General features: G+C 55.1%; 1 protein-coding gene across 1 annotated transcript in view; it reads right to left on the minus strand.

Moving 5' to 3' along the window:
- The window catches only part of ZC3H4 (zinc finger CCCH-type containing 4), a 41,357-nt gene that overhangs the window by 11,988 nt on the left and 10,374 nt on the right, over nt 1-18,995 (minus strand). Inside the window, exons 3-11 of the mRNA XM_070498287.1 lie at nt 11,158-11,377; nt 10,757-10,867; nt 8,179-8,401; nt 6,794-6,948; nt 6,019-6,115; nt 5,773-5,912; nt 5,043-5,150; nt 3,516-3,627; nt 2,835-2,944 (exon numbers count right to left, since the gene is read on the minus strand). Coding sequence (XP_070354388.1) covers nt 2,835-2,944; nt 3,516-3,627; nt 5,043-5,150; nt 5,773-5,912; nt 6,019-6,115; nt 6,794-6,948; nt 8,179-8,401; nt 10,757-10,867; nt 11,158-11,377 — 1,276 coding nt within the window. The remainder of the gene's footprint in view (nt 1-2,834; nt 2,945-3,515; nt 3,628-5,042; nt 5,151-5,772; nt 5,913-6,018; nt 6,116-6,793; nt 6,949-8,178; nt 8,402-10,756; nt 10,868-11,157; nt 11,378-18,995) is intronic.

Here is an 18,995-nt window from a genome sequence, read left to right on the forward strand (position 1 = left end):
AAAGGCAAAGGCACATGTAACAAAGTCACACCTCATTACACAGAAACAAATGTGACCGCAACTTCCCTCCCATGGACGAGGAGCCACGGTCCGGCCGCGGAAGGTGCCACACTCCCTCAGCCTCCCAGGCTCCCACCCACAGTGCCCCCTCGCTCCCTGCTCTCAGCGCCACCTGCCCCGCCAGACCCCTGCCCTTCTTTCAGGTCTCCTGCGACACCAGCTTCCTGCCACCCCCAGGCCCCCGACAAGGTCTGCCCGTTGTGGACACGCTGCACATCTCTGCAGCACTCAGCATGCATGGGGACCCGCCAACGCCCCTCCTCCACCAGACCATGGGCTCAGGGACCGAGCTGCAGGACCCCATCCCTGCCAGCCGCCAGCGACCAGCGGGCACCTGACAAATTCACGAGGAACCGAGTGAACTGAGGCTCTCACCTACAGGAGCCCCTCAGGGAAGGCATGCTGGTCCCGGGAAGCGGGCCGCCGCCTCCTGAGCCCCCACCTCCGCAGGTCCCTCCTGCACGTGGCGCTGCCGCTTCCCAGCCCGCCCCCGTCAGGGCCTCCACCTCCACCGGGTGCCGGATAGCAGCCTGAGCTCAGAGCCTGGCCCGGAGAACACCTCCTCCTCCCCAGGATGCAGCCTCCCGCAGCCTCACTCGGACCCCACAATGTCCTGACGAGGCCTGCACCTCAGGACAGAGCAGTGCCCTGCGCTCATCTCGTCACCCAGTGTCTCCCGGTCCAGGCCAAGTGCCGCCTCAAAGGGCCTGCCTGTTCACAGACCTCCTGTGCGTCCCTTCATGGCGTCTCTGCCAGCTAGGACAAGCACTCCTGTAGATTTTACTTTCCGACCACCCAAATTCAATTTTGGAAGAGTTTTTCCAGATCCGACGCTCATCTGTAACCTACTGACACTTGACTTTAATGTCTGCGACCAGAAGCTGAAATGTACCACCTTGCTTTGCTCCGGGCTGTCATCAGGGCGCCTAACGCTGTGCTGTCCCACATGGTAGTCCCTGGCCATGTCTGGCAACAGAGACCTGAAACGCAGCCAGTCCAAATTAAGATGGGCTGGAAGGAGAAAATAAGCACCAGATTCCAAAGACATAGCACCAAGAAAATAAAAATCTCAATTTTTTCATTATTTATATAACTTGCCAAAATGATGTTTTGGACATGGATTCAGTGGGTTAAGTAAGAGATACTGCTAAAATCAATTTCATCTGTTTCTTTTTGCTTGGCTACTGTGGCTCCCGGAAAAGTTAACTATTTGGCTCCGTGCTGGACAGCGCTGGTCCAGGGCGCAAACTCTGAGCCCCCAGCAGGGGGCAGCCCTGAGCCAGAGACTGTCCAGTCCTTCAAAGGGGACCGAGGCCGCCTTTCCTGTTCCCATGGCAGACCCTGTGAGACAGCCAGACTCCAGGCATCTATTGAGTACATAACTCTGTTCCTAGGGCAGCAGGCGCCCCAAAGGGCCCGATGAGAGAGAGCTATGTCCACGCGCACTCTGCCAAGGAGAGCGGATGTTCCCCTGCTTGGCTTGTGAGGGCTCCCCACTCCCTTGGGTAGCCAGGCCACTGCTTAAATAGGGCAGTCACTGGCGCAGGGACTCCTGAAACTGGCCGACGCACTGACGGACTGGATCCTTTCATTCTCCAAACACTGCCATGCCTCAAACTTCTTGCGAACTAGACAGCAGGAAAGCCCTCCCCTGAGAGGACAGCTGTTCCCGCACCCACTCCCTTGGCTGTGAGGGGACCAAGGACAGGAACCGGGGCCCCTAGAGTGCTCATGACTCCTCAGGGAGAACAGACACCAAGAGGAGTTTCAAACGTCACCTGGCCGGTGAGGAAGCCCTGACACCTCACCCGAGGAGGCTCCCCTCACAAGAACCTCCACTTCCCCGTCCTTTTCCTACTGCATAGCAGGATCCTGAAGATGTGGAAGGAAACATTTAACATCTCCAGCAAAAGATGACCCACCCCAAGTCTCGTCCTCTCCTTGCATATCATGGGCTCTCTCTAAAGGATAGCTAAGGGGCCGGCCCAGTGGCAGAGTGGTTAAGTTTGCACACTCTGCTTTGGCAGCCCGGAGGTCACAGGTTCAGATTCTAGGCACAGACCCAGACACTGCGCATCAAGCCATGCTGAGGCAGTGTCCCATACAAAATAGAGGAAGACTGGCATGGATGTTAGCTCAGGGCCTCTTTGTGCTTGAGGAAGATTGGCCACAGCTGTTAGCTCAGGGCCAATCTTCTTCACCAAAATAAAAAAGAAGAAGAAGAAGAAGTGGAATAACTGGAATTAAAGTTAAAAAAAAAAAAGGACGGGGCTGGCCCGGTGGCCGAGTAGTTAAGTTCGCGTGCTCCGCTGCAGGCAGCCCAGTGTTTCATTGGTTCGAATCCTGGGCGCGGACATGGCATTGCTCATCAAACCACGCTGAGGCAGCGTCCCACATGCCACAACTAGAAGGACCCACAACGAAGAACATACAACTATGTACTGGGGGGCTTTGGGGAGAAAAAGGAAAAAAACAAAATCTTAAAAAAAAAAAAATGGACAGCTAAGAAATCACAATATATGTTCGGACGCACAGCAGGCAACAATCCTTTCATGTGGCCGCCCCCCAGTGAAAACTGCGCTGGCCAGAGACAACACACATGTGTGGCCACCTCGATTCTCCCTGCAGAAAAGAACATGGTCCCCACTTCCTCCTTAAAATGGCCCAGCTCCAGATCAATAAACCGGGAATTCTGGTCCTGCACAGAGGCCAGACGGGACGGCGCAGCTCCCGTGCCCGGCAGCCACGGCCCCACCGCGAGCCACGGACACTACCTTGTCCAAGAGCTCTCTCGTCTCCTCGGTCAGAGGGTCGTGGGAGAACATGCAGTCGTCGCCGTTGATGCAGTTCCCGGTGGTGTGGTACAACTTACACGGGAAATCACGTTCACGGCAGGTTAAGGCAAATGCTTCAGCTCGTGCAACCCACCCGGGGCCAGAGTCCAACACCCTTTGTTTTGGGGATGAGAAAACTAAAGCCCAGAGACGGAGATGACTTGCTCAGGGTTGCACAGCAAGTTGGCAGCAGACCCAAGATGAGACCCTGGATCTCGAGACTCGTGCTCCAGAGTGTCCCCCACCCCACCATGCTGCCGCTGGGGCTGTGTCTGCAGATCCTCACTCAATGGGAGCAGGGATGTTCAGTGACTCGCCCAAGGTTACAGAGCCATTTGGAAAAGTCTCAGAAAGATAACAGGCAATGGCATAGCCCAGTCTCGAGAGTACATGTGAAGAGAACCTAGAGCGTGTGTGCCTCAGTTTACCCATCTGCAGAAGGGGAACAACAGACTCGTCATAGAGCAGATGTGAAGGAGGAGATGGAGACGCACAGGCGGCTCTCGGCACGGCGCTGCACGGAAGGCGAGCGAGCGAGCGAGCGAGCGCAGGGCGGCGGTCATGACCCACGAGAAGAGGTGTGCACCCTCAGCCAGGGGAGACGCGGGCGCCAAAGGATATCGTGCATGTAGGGGCAGTTCTCCGCTCTGGCGCAGAAGCCGGTGATGTAGAATTTGCACAGCTCTCGCTTCTTCGGTAGCTCGATGTCATGGCTGAAATTGCAGTGGTCCCCCTGGAAGAGAAGGAACACAGGGTACAGTGGTGGCGCCCTAACCTGACTCCCACCGCCAAAGGGAGGTTCTGCTCTGCCACCCAAGCACAGGGGGGCCAACGACAAAATGAATCCCCTCCCCCGGGAAAGGGCAGGCTCATAAGGACGCCTTCCCATCCATTTTGCACTTGCCACACAGCGAGCTCCTCTCTCCCGGGCCCCCGCGGCCCCCTCCACTGCCTTCCACAGCTGCTTTCTAGGCTCCCTCCTCTCCTCTCTCTTATCTACTCATTGTTCCTCACTGTTTGCTGCGGGACAGCCGGTCCCCAGGCCCAGGCTTCTTCCTCCCTAACACAAGCCCAATTTTGTTGGGGAAGAATGTGCCCAGCTAAAAACACTCCATTTCCCAGCCTCCCTTGCAGTTCTGGACAACGAGACACACACACAAGTCTCCAGGGGGGACAACACTGCTTCAATTTTTAAAAAAATCCCCCTACCCATTTTTCTTCCTCCTAGCCCTTAGATGTGACGCCCGGAGGCACAGCAGTCACTGAGCAACCCTGAGGACAAAAGCCACAGGCTTAAGGATAGCAGAATAAAAAGCAGGAAGGAGCAGGGGCCCCCAGGGCGCCACTGCCCCCCGGCCCCAGACTCCTTGTTCTGAGACAAATATCATATATTTATACGAGTTTTCCATTATCTGCAGTCAAATACAATCCAAAGCAAACAACACTCAGGTGAACTGAAGACAGAAACGGCTCCATACCCGTTTCCTCGAACTCTTAGGAACGGCTACTCATTGTTTTTGTTGTTTATACGTATTCACAAGTTTCTAAAAACACGAACTGTGACTATACTAAGGAATATTTTATGCGCACACGCACATCTGTTTGAAACAGAGCGATGTTTTTTTCTAAGACAGATACAAGGCACAGCGTTCCCCGGGCACGTGTCCGCCGGGATCTGCCGCTGCCTTCGTATCTGAATAAAGAGCTGGCTGGCTCACAGCGCTGGCTACACTCGCTTCCTTCAGAACTCTGTGGGCACTGGCCCTGCTCGGGCAGTGCATCCGCTGTGCAGTTCACGGCTGGCCCAAGTCCCCCCGTCTCTTCTCTGTGGACGCCTTAGTAATGCCCTCTCCAACACTCAAGCGCAGTAACTGAACCGGATAGGCTACGTCTCTGCATTAGCCCCAATCCTAGTAATACGCTTGAGGCCATATGGACTAGTTGAAAAGTTTGGCCAAAAATCCCCCCCAAACCAAAAAAACCCAGACGTGTCATCTTGTTCTGGCTCCTCACTCTGCAGAGGGAACTGAGGCTTCCAGGCACTGCCCCCACCTAGGGTGGCTTCCAGAACACTCCCAAAGGCCCGTGTGTCTTCTGTGGGGTTGCTGCCCGGCTCAAGGCTCCCAGGTACCGTAACTGGCCCCTTACCCATGTGCACCGCCCTTCCACAAAGTATTTGCAGATGGCTTTGCCTTTCTTGTCAGACTGCTGGTGGAACTTGTCATGGTCACTCCTCCTGTAGCTTCCGCCGCTGTCCTGTTAGGAACACAGAGTGTGAATGTAAGGTGGAATGAAAAGGAAAGGCGGGGAGGGCCTGTGTGGGCCAGCAGGAGGCAGGCTCCGAGGGATGAGAGCAATGAGAGACGGTCTGTGGGGTGAGACGGGCATTTGTTCAACAGAAGTGTCTTGGTGTGATGAGAGCACTGCCCGGCAGGTCACGTGCAACGCCGAGGCTGTGTGGGTGTGAGCGTGCACCCTCCACAGTGTTGGATGGGAAAGCTTCTGGTACTCTGAGCTGTGGCAGCTGAAGACTCGAGCACCACACACCTGTGCAGGGACACGTCCACTCCCAGGGGAGGCAGCATGTGCCTTCCTGCAAAACTCTCCAGAGCTAACTGGATGGGTCACCTAGAACCTTCTGACCCTCAGAGACTCGTTACGGGCGACTGCAGGTGCTACACAGCCGTGGTGTCAGCAACAGAGGGTCTCACCAGCAGTGCACCCCCACGAGACACGATTAGCGCTGACTGGCCCCGGGGGAGCGGCCAAGGGGAGCAGGGGGCAGGGTCAGCCTCAGGGGGCAGCTCATTACAGAAAGAAAATTCTCAGCAAGGGGCCCTGAGCAAAAGGATCCGATCAGAGCGGAGAGCTGACTCACGCCCATGTCGTCGTCGTAGAAGTCCTCATCGTCGTTCATGCCGCCCTTGGTCAGCCCTCCTCGGCTTCCACCTCGACCGCGGCCCCGGCCCATCCCTTTCCCGCGACCTCGGGACCCCCGGCCCCGGCCTCGACTTAACCCTGCCGAGAAGAGAAACAGTGTTCACCCGCTGCCCGTCCCCAGGCCCCGGGGCCAGGAGCCGCCAGGAGGAGCCCGCCGCCTCAGCCCTCCCGGGTCCCTTCCCACCTCGCCCTCGGCCGTCCTTGGAGCGGCGGTACTGGTTCAGCTCCTTGGAGTAGTCGTCGTAGTCCTCGTCGCCCATGGGCTCCTCACCTTCTCCATACTGGAATCCCAAAGGGACAGAGAGCGGGCGCGTGTTACTCGGGGAACAAGGGACACTGCCCCTAACCACACACGCTGCCCCCTTTTCCCTCCAATCAGGACAGGAGACTCAGACGGGTGAGTGAGCGACCCAGGGTCTCAGCCCTGAGCCCCACCTCTGCACGCCGCACCGAGCAGTGGGTGGTCCTAATCCTTTCCCTGGCAGCCTCTACTCTGAAAACTCTGGTCCACGGGGCAAATCCATTAGGGCGTCTCTGTACACCACGGGCAGCTGCGTGGCTGTGACAAAGACAGGCATGGAAAGGTCTCAGGCAGGGAGAGAACAGGGAGCGTGCGAGCTCTCCTCCGTGTGCGTGCACGCGTGTGCAGGGGTGCGGAAACACCTGACTGCAAGGGTAGAAAGCATTTCTATAGCGCGCCCAGGACCCGTCTCCAGGCACGGGAGCTAAGCCGTCGGGACGGCGGTGGGAGGAACGTGTTTTCCGCAGCTCACCCTTTGGGACTTTCTCAATTTTGAACCACAGGAAGGTTTCCTCTATTCCGAAATAAGAAGTGAGCACTTGCAAACACAGAGGGCTGCCAGCTGCCGCTCTGTGCACCTAGGTCTTTCAGGCCGCCCCCCACGGCACCTGCAGCCCAGCAGCCACACGCCCCCTCTCCCGGCGGGAGGAAACCTTACTTCCATCTCCTCCTCGTAGAAGTCGTCTTCGTCCTCCGGGTGGTCTCCTCCCACGGAGCCTCTGCCCCTGCCTCGGCCGCCCCTGCCCATGCCTCGGCCTCGAGAGCCGCCGCGACTTCCTCGGCCCCGGTAGCCCCTGCCGCGGCCTCGGCTGCCTGCACAGGGATTCGGATGGTGAGCACCGAGCGGGAGAGGAACCCACCAGCAAGACGAAGTGAAGCCCTCCTGTGCCCCGAGCACCGTTTCCATCCTCCTCCTCTTCCGAGGAGCCTTCCCAGCTGTCCCAGGCAGACCTAGGGTCCCCCGGTCCCCACGATGGGGGAGCCTCAAAATTCTGAACACACCCTCTATGGCGCTCACTACACTGTAGGCCGCGCTGTCCAACACAGTGGCCACCAGCCACACGTGGCTACTGAGCACCTGAGACATGGCCAACCAACTAAAAGACGCTGTGAGTGCAAAGCCCACACTGGATTTCAGAGACTTAGTAAAAACAAAAGAGAGACAGAATATAAAATATCACATCTGTCTATTTTGATCACATGTTGAAATAAGATTTTGAATGTATTAGGGTGATAAAATATATTGTTAAACTTAATCTCATCTACTTCCTTCTACTCTCTGTGACTACCCGACATTCTAAATGACATGAGGGCTTATGTTATATTTCGACTGGAGAGCCCTAGGCCAGAATCTCCCCAAAGAGTAGGGCCTGTCCAGGCAGGTGTCCAAGACAGACGGCTGAAAGCACGAACGCGTGAACGGCCACTCAAGCAAGAAGCGGGCCTCAGGCAGGGCTAAGAACTGCTGAGCTGGAAGATTCTGGACGCCCTCCTGGGCTGGGAAATCTCGCTGGCAGGGCATGGTTCTAAGAGGCCAGGCGGGTCTCTGGCGTTCCGCCCTCCCTCGCCATCCTCCTAACTGCCACAGGTTCAAGGTTCAGAGGTGTGGCAGTCCCAGAGGCCACGGTCACACCATCAGGTAACAGGAGCTGGGAGGAGGGGGAGGCGGCTACCGAGGGCTGGGGCAGCGGCTATCAGTTACCCTGACCCAGATGGGAGAGAAGCTGTCCTTTCTTTCTCCTCCCGGCTGACCAGGAATTTACAAACCACCCTCCAGCCATGCCGGCCTTCTCCCTGCCTCGTGCCAGCCTGCCTCCATCCCAGCCGCGGCCTCAGACGGCGCCCTCTTCTCACGTGGCTAACTCCAGTCCCGGGGCCCTCCTGCGCTCCCCAGCCCTTCTCCACCATACTGAGCTCAGTCCTAACGGAGGCCCGTCTCTTCTCCCGGACCTGAGGCCCCGTGAGCAGTGGCCGACCAGGTCTGTCTGGCTCTGCACCGCGCCCCTGGCTCCGATGCCCTGGAGGAGCTGCTGCGGGCCTCACCTCGGGCCCGGCTGCTGCCCTCCTTGGCGCGCCGGTACTGGTTCAGCTCTTTGGTGAAGTCGTCGTAGTCCTCCTTGCCCAGGTCCTCCTCCTCGTCGCCCTCGTACTCCCCGTACTGCTCGTTCTCGTAGTCTTCGTACATGCTGTAGCCTTTGCTGTCCATCTTGGAGTAGCCCTTCTTGGGCAGCGACGTGGTGTGCGACGGAGGGTACTGCTGGTGGGACTGACGGTGGGAGGAGGGTGAGCCAGCCCAGCCTTGGGTCCAGACCACCAAATCCCCAGTGCTCCCTAAACTGACACATCTGTCTGGGGGTCCCTGCAGGCCCTGGGCCTGGTTCCCACCTGAGTGAGACACAGGCAGAGGGCCCAGATGTTTCTATTCTTCAGAAAGGGCCACGGCTTGAAAGAAAGTGGAGAAACGCAGAGCTCAGGATCTCTAAAGAACCAGGGAGGGGAGAGAAGGGGCCACTTCCCGGGATACAGAGCAGTCTCCCGCGGGCAGGCAGCCGGGGAGGCAGCAGCTCCTTGGTCAAGATTTCCCTGGGGCCTTGGAATTCAATTAACGCCCTGCTTAGCAACCACACTAGAAAGCCATTTTACATGATGCCTTCCAAAGTATGTTAGTGCCAAGGAATACTGAATGAAGTTAAATAAACATACATATAAATGGAAGCCACCAAGATGTCCCTCAGTAGGTGAATGGATAAACAGACTGTGGTACACCCAGACAACAGAGTACCATTCAGTAATTAAAGAAATGACCTCCATGAGGCCGGCCCGGTGGCGCAGCAGTTAAGTGTGCACGTTCCGCTTCAGAGGCCCAGGGTTCACCAATTCGGATCCCCGGTACGGACATGGCACCGCCTGGCAAGCCATGCTGTGGTAGGCGTCCCACATATAAAGTAGAGGAAGATGGGCATGGATGTTAGCTCAGGGCCAGTCTTCCTCAGCAAAAAGAAGAGGATTGGCAGCAGATAGCTCAGAGCTAATCTTCCTCAAAAACAAATAAAAAAAAAAGAAATGGGCTCGATAGCTATGAAAAGACACGGGGTAACCACAAATGCATAGTGCTCAGTGAAAGAAGCCCATGTGAAAAAGCCACATACTGCATGAGTCCAATGTATGACATTCTGGAAAAGGCAAAACTATAGGGACAGTAAAAAGACTGGTGGTTGCAAGGGGCTCAGGGGGAAGGAGAGATGAGTCGGCAAAGCGCTGGAGATCTCAGGGAAATGAAACTATTCTGTGACAGTGCATGGGGACTACAAGACGTTACACATTATCAAAACCCAGAGAACTATAAAACAGAAAGGCAGGACCGTAACGTAAACTACAGATCGCAGTTAATAATAACGTATTGATATTGCCTCATCAATTACAACAAATGTACCACACGAACGCAAGATGTTACTAATAAGGGAAACTGGGGGGGGCGGGGGGGAAGCTGGGTAGGGACTGTACTCCTGGTTCATTTTCTATAAACCTAAAACTGCGTTAAAAAAATAAAATTAATTTTAAAAATCCTCATTATTAAAACGATGAGAAAATACAAAACAGAGATAGATACACAGACGCACACAACTACTTTAGCAGATTTTGAAATGCCTCAACCCCCAGCTCCCAATCTCGGGTTTAAAGCCTGAATCTACGTTAGCAGATCAATGTCAACCACAGGATTTTACAATAAGTTATCTGTTATGATGGGTGATGCTGAGTCCAGGACACCTGGGACATCTCTAAGAGCTACTAGTTTTAAAAGCATTTTTAATCCAAACTCGAAAATACATGTTGATTTTTTCTTCTTATTGGTTTTGCTGGGGAAAAAAACCATATACCAACTGAACAAATAATTTAAATTTATGTTTAAGCTCAGTCACATAATAGGATAAATATTTAACTTCCAACTCCATGACATTTGAGATAATGTCGAGATAGGTTACTCCCTTAACCATTTCATTCTCTTGCCAATTTTCCACAAAAGGTCATTTCTCAACAGTGGAAAACAGTCAGCTACGACAGGGACAACTCAGCATCTTTCTTGGGGACAAGACACATGCTGAGTCCTGCCAAGGACATGAGAAGAGGTCTTAAGAGCACAGCTTATGGGCTGGCCTGGGGGCACAGTGGTTAAATTTGTGTGCTCTGCTTCAGCGGCCCAGGGTTCGCAGGTTCGGATCCTGGGTGCTGACCTACACATCATTCATCAAGCCATGATGTGGCGCCATCCCACGTAGAGAATAGAGGAAGACTGACACAGATGTTAGCGCAAGGCCAATCTTCCTCAGCAAAAAAAGTTTAAAAATTAAAAAAAAGAGCACAGCTTATGGAGATGAGCCACTAACTGGGTTCGAACCCCAGCTCCTGCACTTCAGAGTTGGTTTAAGCTTTCAAAGACTGAGTTTCCTCCCCTGTCAAATGGGGATAAAAACGATACCTAATTGTGCAGCACTGAAATCCACGTACAGTGCCACGCAGAAGGGCCCAGCACAGAGCACGTGCTCTGTAAACACAGGCAGCTGTGCCAGGCCCGGCCCGTCCCTAGCCCCGTGGACACCCCGCCCTGACAGCAGGTCCTCACCGGCGCGTATGGGGGGCTGTACTCTCGGTACTTGCGGTGCCCTTTCTCACTGGGGCTGAAGTCCGAGTCGTCGGAGAAGTCGGAGAAGTCATCGCTGGAGGAAGCGTGGCGCTGCAACGACAGGGGGTGTGGAGTGAGCGACTCTGCTGCAGGCAGGCCACCGTGGCAGTCAGCCCCAGTACAAAGGGACAAAGACTGCCGGAACGTGCCAGAAGGGCTCTGTGCTCTCGGTGAAACACCTCTCCTAGGGGCATTTAGTGGCAATGGAGCATGAGCTAACAACTCATTAAAAAAAAGTCTTTATCCGATTTGGAGGAGGAAGAAACACTAAGAGTGCCCTCTGGCCTGAGGAGACAGGCTCCTGGCCAGGCCACACGGCCAGCAAGCCCTCGCGGCCCTACCTTGTGCTTGGACTTCCTCCTCTTCTTCGACCTCCTCTTCTCCTTCTCTCGCTCTTTCTTCCGCTTCCGCTTCAGCCTCCGGTGCGACTTCTCCTCGTCGGAATCGCTATGGTGCTTGTCTCCCTTTTCTTTCCGGCTCCTCTCGGGCCCTCCGGACGTGTCCTGGGTCTCCTCAGCTCCGTCATCTTCCAGTTCACCTTCTTCCAACTCACCATCCTCCCTACAAACCAACCCCACAGCCAGCATCAACACGGGGTTCAGAGGCCACCTCTGGGGCTCTGCGCTGCCCGGGGCTGACGGCAGGAGAGGGCCCAGTGCAGCGGGCGAGAGCCGGAGCCCCTGCGGGAGGCCCTGGGAGGACAGCCCTCAGCCTCCCGCAGACGGCCCGCATCTGCTCTCATCTAACCCGGCGGCATTCTAAAGGCACCGCCACAGATACTGGGCCAAACCTAAGCCAGTACTTCCCACGTGTTCCACAGGCCTAGAGTTCTGAGAAGCAGAGCGACGAGGCTCTGTGGTGAGATGCGCTGAGGAAACCCCCATCCTGGGGATTCACAAGGCCTGACGCCGGAACAGAAGTTCCCTGAAGTTGCAGTCAGGAAGCCTGCAGAGCTCTGCTTGAGAGCATTGCTGAAATGTACAGGACCCCGGAAGCTTCCTCTCTCAGGGAACGGACCAGCATCCCTCCCACAGCACGGTGGCGCACAGTGGCCTGGGGTCACCCGCTAAGCCCCAGCCCTGTGGATGTGCTCTGTGAGCTGAGGGGCTGGCTGTGGACGGTGGAGAGAGGGCCGTGGTTCCGAACCAGGGCAGCCGGCGGATTCCGGGGCCCGACTCACAGGCAGGCCTGGACTGTGGCCCGAGGATGCCGCATGTATTTCACAAAAGCCCTGTGAGAACCACCTGTGAAGAGGCTCCGGTCCCCAGGATCCAACCCAGACACTCCTGAGGTCCTCACGTGATGGCTGTCAGAGGGCCCACAGGCGGGGTCACCCCGCCACCTGCCACTGACCCCTTGTTTCCTACCTGACTCCCTCACCTCCAGGTGGCCCTTCTGGCTCCCCATCCTACAGATTTCCTGAACTTGTCAACTCCCCCACATGTCACACAGTTCCCAGTACTTTAAAAATAAAAGCACTCGCCAAATGTGACAGATGCTGCCAAGAGGACATTCTAAACAGCTAAATATCTACAGGATGGGGTGGGGGTGAGGGGATAAAAAGGGTTAGGAAGGGAGCAGGTGGAAAAAGCATCCAGTTTTTGAGCCGAACCCACAGACACAGTTCTCACGAGCACAGGAGCTGGTTTAAAAAATCAATAAAAATTTTAAGCTTTAAAAAAGCTCCCCAAGTTCCTCAGGAATGACCAGGGGAAAGTATGTGTGAGAGCATAAAAAATCCTTTCCTTCTCGATTAACGAGGACCCAAAACCAGAACGAAGGTAATGCGGAGAGCAACACAAGGATCCCAGGACCCAAAGGGCCGACCGCAGAGGGAAGCGCTTGACACGGGAACGGCCTCAGCGGCTGGGCTGGGCCTGGGGTCGCGCGGCACAAGCCATCGGGCGCCCGGCCTGGAGCCCCAAAGGTTCTCCCGGGCTTTGTGGAGAAACAGCAAACTGATGACTTCTCCGAGGATGCTGCCCAGCCCTTTCACTCGCTTACTCCCTTTGTCCCCCAAGGCTGCTCCCCAAGGTCAAGCAGACCTTCCAGACGACCCTTTCTCTTAACTCTCGTTCTGGATTCAAAGGGGTCAGGCAGGCTTCAAACCCAAGTGGGCCAGTCCCGCGGACACCCCGGCAGAGGTCAAGGGCGGCTCTCACACACAGAAGGCAGGACACAAAACTCTTTGTGGCGTTTCCAAGGGAACAACACGGAGGTGGCCCACATGCACCTCGGGCTGTTTCCTCGTAAAGCGCCAGGCTGTCCTAGGCCGGCCACGGGAACACCCAGCACACTTCAGAGGCGGCAGCTTTCCTGGCAAGGGGGGCACCCTGGGGCTTGGGTGCGGCCCACAGAACCAGCCCAGGGATGGCCTCACCCACAGGAAAAGCGCCACCTGACTGGGGAAACTGGTTCTGGCGAGCTTGCCAACCCCAGGGAGGGGCTGTCACTCAGCTGCTGCCTGCCTTCATGTGAGACGCCGGGAGGGTGGCTCCTGGATCAACACAAGGGCCTCCCTGATGGGAACACTGTGGGCAGCGAGGCCGCCACACCTCAGGAGACACAGACAGACAAGACAGACAGACACAAGGGAGCTGGGGAAGGCGCACAGACAGACGGGAGAGGTGGAGGCTGGTACCCCCTGAAGAAAAGCTAAAAACAGCACCACTCTGCACACTTTAGCCTGGAAAGGAAAAAGCTGAGAAGGACATGGCGTAAAGGACCCGGAGTCCAGGCGGGGAGGGAGGGAAGGCGGGGAGACAAGAACCGCCTGGGCTCCCAGAAGCCCAGACGGAAAAGAACAAAGCCCAATAGCCACAGACCCTCCTGGACCCAGGAGAAGCCTGTCAGAGCCAAAGGGACAGTGGGCAACATGAGCCCTCTCATTTCAGACAAGAGGAATTTAAAGGGAGAGTAGCTGAAGGTGACAGAGAAAAAGCCAGAAGCTGACTCCTTGCCCTGACTCTCAGCCCAACCCTCTTCCTGACTGGTGGGGACGGGAAGGGATGGGGCGACCCCTCATCGACCGCCTCCTTGACGTCACAGACATGTCTGAGCATCTTCTGTTCTGCATTGTCCTCGTAGAAAGATACAGATCACAAGACAAGCCCTGGGACACAGGGCCGGGTGGCTGAGCCAGAGCCGGCTGGCATCCCCAGACACTCCCTCACCTCCGCCCACTCAAAGGGCAAATTCGCCATGGCACAGGAGGCAGAGGTCTCGCCCAGGGTCAGCTGAGGCCTCCCCTCCATCCCCGTCCTGCGGCCACACGCAGGCCTGGACGAAGGTGGCCACTCCACATCTCACACTCCGGGGCAGGGGCACAAAGGAGCATCTGAGAAACTCCCAGGGCTTTAACTATTACCAAGGATGATTCTAGAAGAAAGCGTTTTCATTCCAAAGGACTTATCCAAGGCAGCCAAGTCCAGCATTCAAATCCACTCTAGAGACTTCTAGCCCAAGAGGCATTCTCTGCATTACCTTATTCACAGCCCCAGGCAAACCTGGCTCAGTGAGAACCTAGTGTAGGACTTTTTACAAAACAAACAGAGCGAATACTTGAAACTTTCTTTCCCTAGAGTTGGGAAAAGCTGAAAAATAAACAGGATAAAAAAACCTGCTGGTGGGGCTGGCCCTGTGGCCTAGTGGTTAGGTTCGCACCCTCCGCTGCAGGCAGCCCAGGGTTTCATTGGTTCAAATCCTGGGCATGGACATGAGGCTGCTCATCAAACCACACTGAGGCAGCGTCCCACATGCCACAACTAGAAGGACCCACAGCTAAGAATGTACAACCATGTAGTTGGGGGCTTTGGGGAGAAAAAGGAAAAAAAAACAACAAAAACCTGCTGGTGACTAATGGGATACTGGAGGGGACAATAGGACAGTGACGTTGGACTGACCAGTGCACTCCCCGTGCCCTCTGGCCACGTGCTCTCAAACCCCTCGGGGCCCTGGGCTAACCTCCGGTCTCCTGAGGGGGTCCCCTCTGCTAGCACCGGCGATTCGCAGCTAAAGGTCCTGCACGCATACAGGGTCTATTTCCGTCACACTCTCCTCAACAGAAAAAACAAGCAAGAAGATCAAAGCAGTGGGGACAGAGGTAGAAATCCTGTGGGCCACAGATCGACCTGCACACAGGCACTCTCCACAAAAAGGAACCAGGGATAAGCGGTGCCACTTCACAGACCGCCGGCAAAATCCGTGTCAGAGTGGGATTAAACACCGAGGGAGCATGCCTAATAGACTGTGACATAATCCCCCAAGAAAAGTGGGGGAAGCCCCACGGCGCTAATCATTTCAATCAAGGCCTGCCAAAGCCTCTTGAGACAAGCACGCAGGAGACGCCGTGCACATCGGCCTGGGCAGAGACCGCCGTCCTCACGGAGCCCAGCCTGGCAGCGCCCTGAGATGGCTGCGCCAGTCATCAGGGACAGGAAACCAACCCGCTGGGAGACGGGCTCGGAACTGGCGCCTGGGAGGAAATGGGAGAAGCCAACATCTTGCGGAGGCTCGGACCCGCCCTGTGCCTCCTGGACAGAGCTTTCAGGGCACTTAAGTATCCAATTGCAGAGCTGGGGAGGGCCAGCTCCTCTCAGATCTAGGTGCCCGTCCTGAGGAATGCCCACCGGGCCAACTCCACAGGGCACAGACGCGTACTGAGTTCACCACAGACCATGGGCTTGGCAAAAACAGAACTTAGTCAAGAAACCCCATCTTTCAAAGTCGGCCGGCCCCACCACCAGCCTAGAGGCTTGGGCACCGGGCTTCCTTCTGCAGACCAAGTACTCCGCCTCGCCCTCGCCAGTGCTCTCGGGAGGCGCACCCGAAGCCTTGGTTTTCTCATCTGCAGAGCGGGATGGCTGTCAGCACCTGCCTTGAGGGGTTGGGAGGAGACAGATAAAGGAGAGAGATGGATAAGGCCTCTGACGTGGGGCGCAGGCAGGAAGTAAGTACCAGACGAATAGTGGTTTCTGGTTTTAAGAACCAGCTGGCATGAGCCCGCCTCTCCGTGGAAACCCTGAACTGGCTGGAAGGCTCCCTGGGAAGCGATTTCTTTATGGAGCAGCTACCGCCACGTTCCCGTGGGGGCCACTGCTAACTGTGGCCCACCAGCGCCTGCTTCTCTCAGCCCAACCGTGCACGCGCTGTCCTCTGCCAACAAATGCCGCTGACGAGAGCGACACACCGACGTCTCCCCTTCCTCAGCCCTCACCTAGACGGGAACAGAAAGCTGCCAAGCGGCTGACCAGGACGGACAGGCACAGGCAGAGCCGAGCCCCGGGAAGAAGGGACAGAGGCCCCTTACCAAAGAAAAGCTTGGCAACACGGGAATTCTCTAGACAAGGGAGTTGGATGGAAGTTGACAAGGGCCTGGGTTTAAGGATATACCTGGTCACACATACAAAAAAAAAAAAGAGAGAGAGAAAGAGGTAAAACGAATAACAAAAAAGATGGAAACTGATGGGAGCAGTGGCTATTACCTGAAGATCATGGGAGCCCTTGACAAGAGGCGGCTAGATTAATGTGAAGGTCAGGGTTATGATCATTAACTGCCCAAACTCTCAACAAATGGCCTGGGTAGGCTCTGAATGACCCATTAACTAGGGACAAAATTACAAAAATTACAAGGAGGCCCCGCCTCTTCAAATGTTCAACGACAGGTCTAAACGCAGAAGTCCAGGATCCCCAAAGCCGACCCTGCAGACTGCCGTTCACTGGGAGCTAAGGCCCAGGACCTTTCCTCAAGAAAATCGGCTCGGGGCCTGCGCCTGAGGAAGGCCCCCCGACATCTTCCCTCGACTTAGGACGGGGGGAAGCAGCCACGGGGGGCAGGGGAGGGGACCTCACTGAGAGGTTTTCAGAGGCAGGAAATTCTTGAAATAAACCTCTGGGTCTCACACGTGTTTTTCAGTGTCCTTACTACCTAGGTTCATCGACCAGAAATCAAGAGCAAATGGGCTCTGTGGCTCCCTTCCCCTCAACATTCTCAGGGGTGGTCACAATCGGCTCTGTGACATCACACACTTCCACGGTAACGTGCCCACATCACGGAAGAGCAAACACAAACCGACCATGGGAGAAGCCAAGCCTGACACCAGCGCCCCCAGACCCTCTTCAGTGCGAGCAGGACAGCTGCCTGGGGCCGGAACCCGGCTACAAACACCCCACCGGCAGAAGTCAACACAGGGGACACTGGAGAACCCCAAACTCGGACGGGATACTCGAGACACTAAGTAATTATTGTTAAATTTGTTAGGCATGATTATGGTTTTGTGGTTTTGTTTAAAAGAACCTTTAAGTTCACAGGGAAGAATTTACAGGTCAAACGAGATGAGATCTGGGATCTGCTTTAAAATACACAAGGGAGGGGGCGGCCTGGTGGCGTAGCAGTTAAATGCGGCGGCCTGGGGTTCACCAGTTCGGATCCCTGGTGCAGACCTACGCACGGCTTATCCAGCCACGCTGTGGCAGGCATCCCACATATAAAATAGACAAGGATGGGCACAGATGTGAGCCCACGGCCAATCTTCCTCAGGAAAAAAGAGGAAGATTGGTGGTGGATGTTAGCTCAGGGCTAATCTTCCTCAAAAAATAAATACATAAAATACACAAGGGAGATGGAGGAGGTAGTGAGATGGACCAAAATTGGCAAAATGTACCTAAGTGTTGAAACCGGGTGATGGGTATATCGAGGCCCATGATACTATTTTCTCTTCTCCTGAATGTTAGAAAATTCCCACACTAAAAAGTAAAAAAGCAAAAAGATGCCCCAAGTGGGGACCACCCCAGCAAGGTGAGGACGTGCTGTCAAGGTCTTCAAGAAGTTCATCTCCCCAGCAGAGTGCTGGGGTCTGAGGCGGGGGCCCTCCCCGACCCCTCACCTCTCCAGCCCTGGTTTCCTCCACTGCAAAACCTGCCTGGGTACCTCAGGGTCTCAGCAAGTCCGAGAGCGGCAGGAAGTACTCATTACTAATATTCCATGCCAGGCACCAGGCTGCTAGGCTCTCCACCAAAACCCATGCGGCAGTGACCCATGAGCAGCCCCATTTTACAGACAAACTGAGGCTGAGCAACAGGAAGAAATCTGCCTGTAGGGTCACAGCAGGAAGAAGCAGAACCCGAACGCAAGCCCAGGACTTTCTGATTCCAGGCCCGGCTCTTAACCTCTACCCTTGAAACAACGAGAAATTACCTGAACAAGAAGAACTTACTAAACAGTCCAACTGATAAAAACAACTCCTGCCCTGAAATTTATAATCAAGTTGAAAAAAATAAGACATACGTACAGAAAACAGATTAAATGAAACAGTTCTTCGAGAGACGACACAGGGAGATCCTAAGACACTGGGCGAGCTCCCTGAACACCGTGCGCCCCAGTTTCAACTGTGAAGTGAAGGCAGAGATGGAACTCGGATGGACGGAGTTCTCACGGGAAGAATTTCCTGAGACCATTTCAATCAAGTGTTTAGCACCAACCTGGCCCAGAACAGACGCTCAGGAGTGAAAGCTTTCGCTGTGCAAAGACACGAGGCCAGTTCGGTCCTTCTGACATCGACCAAAGGGAATTGGGACATTCAAAGATCTGACCAAAGACGTCTGGATGGTTAAGGGAATTAGGAGGTGCACAGAAAGGTCCAAGGAATCCTAGCGAAAAACCAAACAGGACTTAGCCCAAGATGGGCAGAGAGCAACGCCAACCCAAGGGAAGGAAATCCAGGGCAGCTAACAGCTGAAGGACTGCCTCAGCCCGCGTGCGCAGTGTCCACACTGCGGCCCGTGCAAGCACGCAAATCTCTCAGGCAGAACATTTCTACAGGGCTTCAAACAAGCCGACCAAGAAAAACCTGGCCTGCGAGAAGCAGCTCCCTGAGTCAGAAGTGTCGTTTTCTTCACCCCAGCAGCCACTCTTCCACTGCCACTCGCTCTGAAAACGGCTCATGTTCTTAATAAAGGTCCCTCTCTGGTCCAAGTTTCTCCTGTCAGATGAACTCTGAAATCTGCTTCTCAGCAACAGAGAGCTTCCTAACCACCTTCTCACGCCAACGATGCTTTGGATTGCCTAAAGCTGGAAAGATGCTGGTTTTCATCCAAGGAGGGCCGATTTCTATTATTCCAGAAAGAGAATCTAATCACTTAACTTGTGAACTAAGACTTTTCTTTGTTTATAATTTTTTCA

Source organism: Equus asinus, chromosome 26, assembly GCF_041296235.1.
Source record: "Equus asinus isolate D_3611 breed Donkey chromosome 26, EquAss-T2T_v2, whole genome shotgun sequence".
In the NCBI taxonomy this organism is placed as follows: Eukaryota; Metazoa; Chordata; class Mammalia; order Perissodactyla; family Equidae; genus Equus; species Equus asinus.